General features: G+C 45.4%; 1 protein-coding gene and 1 pseudogene across 1 annotated transcript in view; one reads left to right on the top strand and one right to left on the bottom strand.

The window, feature by feature from the left end:
* The first annotated feature begins 1,907 nt into the window (after positions 1 to 1,907).
* Positions 1,908 to 7,273, top strand: part of LOC144101423 (uncharacterized) — a 43,962-nt gene continuing 38,596 nt past the window's right edge. Inside the window, exon 1 of the mRNA XM_077634587.1 lies at positions 1,908 to 2,011. Within this exon, the coding sequence (XP_077490713.1) occupies positions 1,999 to 2,011 (13 nt within the window). The 5' untranslated portion in view covers positions 1,908 to 1,998. The remainder of the gene's footprint in view (positions 2,012 to 7,273) is intronic.
* On the bottom strand, positions 4,806 to 4,926 carry LOC144102910 (U2 spliceosomal RNA; annotated as a pseudogene).

The raw sequence follows: 7,273 nt of genomic DNA, 5'->3' as shown, positions 1-7,273 counted from the left end.
GAAAGAGAAAAAAAAAGAAGTGAGAACAACGAGACAGGTGTTGGAAGGCGAAAGGAGTGACTCTAAAGAAGATTTCAAAGAAGAAGAAGAAAAAAGAGAATAAGAAGAAGAGGAAGAAGAAGAAGAAGAAGTGGAAGAAGAAGAAGAAGTGGAAGAAGAAGAAGTGAAAGAAGAAGAAGAGGAGGAGGAGCAGGAGGAAGAAGAACAAGACGAAGAAGAAGCAGAAGAAGAGGAGGAGGAAGAGGAAGAAGAAGTGGAAGAAGAGGAAGAAGAAGCGGAAGAAGAAGAAGAGGAGGAAGAAGAAGAAGTGGAAGAAGAAGAACAAGAAGAAGAAAAAGAAGAAGAAAAAGAAAAAGAACAAGAAGAACAAGAAGAAGAGGAAGAAGTGGAAGAAGAAGAAGAAGAAGAGGAAGAAGGAGAAGTGGAAGAAGAAGAAAAAGAAGAAGAAGAAGTAGTAGTAGTCCAGGTGGAGAAGAAGAAGAAAAAGAAGAAGAAGAAGAAGAAGAAGCCAGACATATCGATTAGCGGATCAAAACTTTGCCGAAAGCACCACCAGGACGAGAAGGAGCCTCCGAGCGCTAACAAACAAAGTTCTGCAGCCAACCGAGAGAGACGAGAGCATGTGCGTGCCGTTAAGAAGGCACCACGTTTTCCACGGGATAATGCGCGCCTATCAACACCCCCGAAAAGCATCGTTAGGCGCCTGCACCAGACCTGCCACGAACCTGCCACGTCCTTTTCAAACACAAAGCGACTCAACGTGCAAGTTCTGCTTTTTTTTTCAACTCTAGCTTTCGTAGTAGAACAATCTTCATCAGGCCAGGGCGCAGTAGAGAAAAGGAAAAAAAAACAATTCCTTCGTTTCCTTTTAAGCGATGCAGTCGTGAAAGACGCCATTTTCTTAAATGGTTTTTTTTTTACCGTTTGGGTGTGCCATGGAAAAATTTTTTTTCTCGTTATGCGAAAAAAGCGATAGTTTACAATCCTCTTCCCTGCGCAGATATCCTCTTGAACGTTGTACAACTCAAACGAAACGATTTTCAGAGAAGGTACTGAAATAGGGCTTACTTTGTTTAGTATCATCGCCAAAACGCAGCCAGTTATCGGAAAAAACAAAGAACTGGGAATAAATTAATCGGGGAGCTCAATCCACTATCGTTATGAGTGTGGAAGCGGGCGCTAAATTGTGCAGCGGCTATTTTTAACGCCTGAGGCCAAATTAAAAATTCGGCGGTAAAAAAACAAAACAGTTCGGAGCAGACGAGACTTCATTTAGATACAGTCGAATTACATATTCTCTGTTCCCCTTACAGTCGCAACGATGACGTCACTTGAAGAAGCTGCGTTAGTCACACAGACTTAACGCACTGATGGCAAACATAGCAAGAGCCCGAAAAAGCGTATTTAGGAGTAGGTGAAATTAATTTTGATGCTAGAAATTCTCGAATTGCATTTAGGATAAAGGGCGGCCTCTGTGCGCTAAACAAAAATTCCCGCTTTATTATCGCGCAGTGCTCAATTATCCTCCCTCGCAGGATTATGGCGACGTTCAACGAGCAGCCAAATATATAACCACCCGTCGCCACCGACTTGAGGGCAAGCGAGCTCGTGTGAGTCTCGGCAATTTGTCGGGCCGAGACTCCTCCCTCGCGTCTTTTTAATTTATCAAGGAGAAAAGAGAAAGAGAGAAGAGAGCGCGGTCATCAAAGGCAGAACGCCCCCCCCCCCTCCTTCCCCCCTTTTGGGTGACGTCACAAACGATGTGTCCGCCGCGCTCCGAGCCACACCCCTAGCGGCGGTCTCCGGAGAAGAGTATCGAAGCAAGACAAATCCAAAGCCGAAAGCGAAGACGACGCAAGAAGAAAAAAATAGCGAAAAGAGGGCAAAAGGCAGACGAACAGCGCAGACGAAGGAATCCGGGCGGCGGGCCGATACGTAGCAGACGACGTCCGGCACAGGGCGAGGAGCAGACGAACATCTGGCGCAGCGGCCGCCGCCATGACACGGGCAGGTGCGCAAAAGTTTTTCGGTTTTAATTATTTAATGTTTATCTCTGTGTGTGTGTGTCTGCGTTTCGTCACCGAACGGGCGTCTTTGTGTGGTTGATTGATTGAGAACGATAATTGAGCACCTGCTTCCGAAAGCCAAACGCCGCGCCAGTTGCGACAGGAGTAACCAGACAAAACAAAAGGCCTGTCTAGACACTTTAAAACTGTTCCGTATTTTTTTTTTTTTGCTCGGGACTGAGCGATGTTATATGACGTCGCGTCAATCCGGATTTCTTGCGCAATTTGCTACATCGCGACGGCGAGTAATTAACCACTTAGCTCTCTAAACCACTGTGTAGGTCGGGCTTGAAACCGCGCGCACGCGAACCACGTTGTTAATGAGCTTAGCAACTGACGCACATTTTGAAGATTCCCAGGAGCTTGTCCGCCTGGAGATGGATCATTGTTTATGGATGACGCGCTGGTTAGCTAAGTGCCATGTTTTAGATGTATCTTCTTTTTTTTTAATTCCTAACTGACATGAAATCAGGTTGCACAGAAAGCATGTCTGCAACGATTTTCAGTTCTTTATTATTAAAGCGGCGATCTTTACGCAAGTTAAAGCAGGTAAGCGTTGTTTGGTTCGTTTCGGCACACGTTTGATACAGAGCAAATGAGCGTTTCTTTCACTCGGTCATTGACCTCGACGCGGTCGGGAATATAACTTTTCTGTCGTCTCACAGTAGTAGACAATTACTTCCTAAAACTCTTTTATTTTAAGACACGAGTTTTAATAGGTAATGTAGTAGCAGCATTCCATTCTAGATTCCGTAAGGCTTCACTAACACAGACTGCTAGACACACAAAGAAATTTTGCTTTCTGGGACGCTTCGCGAGGTAGCTTGACATTTATGATTTTGAAATGCAAACGGCTATTATTCCAAGCCTAGACCTGTGATGCCTTTGAGTACCATCAATACAGTGTTCTCAGATTAGGGGAAGAAATTACCGCAAGAAAATTACTGGATAACGACAAGTATTGTCAGTAGCGTTGAGAGAATATAACAGCCGACACAAATTTCAAACTAACCGCGGACTACTTGTTAAGAGTAGGTGTTGAGAGTGGCGACAGTATTACAGAAGGTCGGTTTACTCACGATATACGACTCCAGAAAGAAATAAATAAAACCGAAGCCTCCTGGAAAGATGCGTTACTTAAAGTGTCCTCATGATTGCAGCTACGGTGTAGTTATAGTCGGTTTTCTTCTGCTAATCTGCGTTTGAATTCTCCAGTTGCGGGTCGTTTCTTTGTGCCTTTAATTTAACGTTCCTCCGTAACGTTAGGCCTTAAAATCATTGTACGGACAACTCCGTCTCGTGACTACGAGCTTTGTTTTCGACTACACGTCAACAACAATCAGCCACAAAAGTACTCCTCGTTAAGTGCACCGAATTCCCCGTCATTTGAATCGAACTCAAGCAGAACAGGTAATCGGCCAAACTATTGGAAATGAATAATTTCACTCTGGACCTGTGTAGGACCCGGCATTGCCAATATATTCCCAATATTGGACCAATAACATTGGCTGCTTAGGAAAGTGCTGTGCGGCTTGTGCGCGACGAAATGCGGTAGCTCCTTCGGGGCAGACTTAGGAGCTGCTCGCTACCTCGGCATCAGAGGGCAAACAAACACTGCTAGCAGGCGCCGGGCACAGGAAGCAGGCAAACTCCGGCCGGGGAATAAGCTAAAAACAAACAAAAAACTCTTTAGCGGGTAACAAGATCCTGGAAGCAGGGAGGGACCACGTGACACGGGATCTGGGACGCTCTTTTGTATACTGCTGCCGCTCCATCTCCAGGCCCTTAGAAAAAACAAATGAAGAAAGAAGGACGAAAGCCTTCAGGATGGAAAGAACACGAATGCCAGATAGAAAAGGGACCAGACGTTGAAAAGAGGCGCTGAGTTGTCGTCGCACCCTTAGGGAAAGGAGCTAGGCGGGATGCAAGCTCACGCGTCTGGGCGTCTGCGAGCGTTTGTTTGGTTAACGTGTTTTTCACACGTCACGGATGCACTAAGCCAGGGTTGTATGTAGTGTTGTATGTATGTATACAGTATGTTGGGAAGCGATGCGGGGTAAATTTTCGATCGCCTGAGATTGGTAGGAGTGCACTCGAATCTCGGAATAGGAAAAAGGCATTGCTCTTCGAAAGCCCGTCGAAAGTGCGCGGGCGTTGGTGTTGGTATCGATTGACCAACCTCGTTGTTCGCGGAAAGGAACATGCATGGCCACTCAGCCGTCGCGATGTATGCATGCATGCATATTGGTATAATACACCCACACGTTCGTATGTACATATGTACCTGTATAGAAGCAGTACGAAACAGACCACTCAGCTTGTACGCAGAAACGAGTTCTGCCGCTGTTTCTGCATTGAGGTTGGAAATTTCGCGTGTGTTATTGGCCTATCAGAAGGCCATTTAGAACGAAGCAAATAGTATGATTCTCGATCTTACTAATGAACTGGTCATTGGTTGAGCGCTGGTAATGTGTTGCCCCCTTTCATGCTGCTGCTGCTGCTGTTGCTGATAGAAAGAAAAAATAAAGGAAAGTGCACGGGTCTGTCTACTGGCTCAAGCCGAACCACGCTCGCTGCCACGTGCTGAAAGTTGTTGTTGTTGTTGTTGTTGCCAGGAAGAAAGAAAAGGAAAGTGCACAGGCCTGCTCACTGGCTCAAGCCGAGCCACAATCGCTACCACGTGCAGATAGTAGGAGAGTTGAAAGATGGGATAGAAAGACAGGATAGTAAAGACGCGCTAAAGGCAAGGCCGATCCCGGAGGTAGTGCAATACCGGGCCAACCGGTGGCGGGACTGAAGCAAACTTCAAACTCTCCGCCACATTTCCAAAAATAAGTCCTATTGGACCCGTAACAGATATTCTACGGGGTTCGGACATTCCTGCTTAAAATAGGAGAGTTGTGGCTACCTGCTTCAACATATATGTCTACAATATGTGGGTCGCTAACATTGCCCACTGGTCACACAACCAATTGATTATGGAATTCCGCCCTGAGAATGCACTATGAATTATGCAATTGACGACAACAGGTTACGTGGCCTTTCTAAGCGATGACGTCATTTCTTGCTAACGACGACTGAGATGATCCGTTAAACAAGTAAACATCATAGCACATTATTTTCTTGTGACGTAGTCTTTTCTTTCTCCAAAAACAGCTGCCTTTCGACTATAGTTGTCGAGCTCTTTTGTACATTTTCTCGTCACTCCTTCATAAGAGTTCTTCGCGAGATCCGTGTCATGCTTTCGTGTTTTTCCCGAGGAACAAGCTTTCTCGGAGCGAAACGTGGCCGCGCAAGCGTCAGCATCCCCGGCGCTTTGTCATCGCCAGGGCTTCGGGTACGGGTGGCGCAAGCCAGAAAAACACCGCGCGCTTCTTAAAGCGCGCAGCCAAACTAGAATTTCAATTTTCAGTTACTTTTCTTTTTTTCTATTTAGTGACTATTGACTGAGTTGGTCCAGCATCCGTCATCTGTTATTACCTGCCATTTCAAAAGAGCCGGTCCTGTTGCGATTGCAAAAGGCACTGAGTGCTACTTGTTGACGTCAGTGATGCCGGCAAGGTAAATCGACAGAAACCGTGATCACGTGGGCCCAAGAACCTATGACGCACCAGTGATGCGGCGTCGACATGACAGCGTCCCTGAACTGAAGTCAGGAGCGAGCCAACCTGCGACGTCAGCAGTCTACGCTGAACGTGAAAGATATGCGTGCTGACGTCACTCTGAACAAGCAAGCAGGCAAGCAGACAAGCAAACAAACATACAAACAAACAAACAAACAAACAAATGAACAGGGAAACAAACAGTTCAATTTATTTGGAAAACTAAACCGCTAAAATAAAACAGGAGCAAACAGGTGTCTACAGTTGCAGTACTACACTGCGTAGCAGTCTGTCATCAGCACAATGTTTAAAATGACGTTGTCGTGTACACTGACTTTTTCGCGTTAAATGGCCAGACAGTTTAGTATCTGCCAGTGCTCAAGCTCAAATAGACCGCAAGTTCGCTGCGGTGGACAGAGTCGTTCGGTTTATTGGTTTATTGGAGTTTAACGTCCCAAAGCGACTCAGGCTATGAGGGACGCCGTGGTGAAGGGCTCCGGGAATTTCAACCACCTGGGGTTTTTTAACGTGCAATGACATCGCACAGTACACGGGCCTCTAGAATTTCTCCTCCAGTGAAATTCGACCGCCGCGGCCGGGATCGAATCCGCGTCTTTCGGGTCAGCAGCCGAGCGCCTTAACCACTATTAGTTGAAACAGCCTGCTAATTAGCACGTCTTAGTTGTACTCTGACGTACTACACCGCTGACAATGCTATTCCGAAAAAAAAGTAACGCTCTTCTAACTGAAAAAGCCTATTTTTAAAAATTGTGTGGTCTTAGGTGAGACACCCTCCGTATCACTGTACAATGGTGAATTTGTTGTCAGTTAGGTGACGTCCCGGTCTGCGAGTCGGCAGCTGGATGGTTCAATTCCTGACACATTCTGCGGTATGCATGCCTTTCCTGCCATCATTACCGGAACGCCCTTACAAAAATTTCTTTAGGCAGTCTATAAACTGCCCATAGACTTCTGTCTATAAACTCTATAGACTCTCTATAGACTAGCCTTAGAGAACAGTCTATAGGCAATACCAATCCTATGAATAATCTATAGACAGTCGATAGATTTATGGCCATGCATTTTTATTAGACTGTTGCTTATATACAGTCTACAGACTATGAATAGACAAAAAGAAATATCAATAGGAAGGCAATAATAGGTTTATAGACTGTCTTTAGACCGTTTTTGTAAGGGCGGAGGGTGGCGTCATCTGTTTGCTGAAAGCTATCGTGGTTCATGCAAGACCCTCGTTAGGCGTACATTGCGCACACGGCACAACTGATAAGACCACTGGATACCCTTGTTATTCTAGCGAGCTTGCAAGGAGACGAACATGTATTAAACGAAGACGAAGAACACAGCCTCTCCTTGCAAAAATGGTCTAAATAGAGTGTATAGACTTCTTATAGACTCTATTGCCTTCCTATAACTATTTCTTGTTGTCTATTCAAAGTCTATAGACTGTCTATAGACAGAAGTCTACTAAAAGTGTATGGTTATAAATCTGTAGATTGTGTATAGACTGTATGTGGGATTTGTATTGCCTATAGACTGTCTGCTTGGGTTTGTCTTTAGAGAGTCTAAATACTTTATAGACAGAAA

The sequence above is a fragment of the Amblyomma americanum genome, chromosome 8, assembly GCF_052857255.1.
Source record: "Amblyomma americanum isolate KBUSLIRL-KWMA chromosome 8, ASM5285725v1, whole genome shotgun sequence".
In the NCBI taxonomy this organism is placed as follows: Eukaryota; Metazoa; Arthropoda; class Arachnida; order Ixodida; family Ixodidae; genus Amblyomma; species Amblyomma americanum.
The sequence above is the reverse complement of the archived record's forward strand: the minus strand, read 5'-3'. Positions and strand labels throughout refer to the sequence as shown.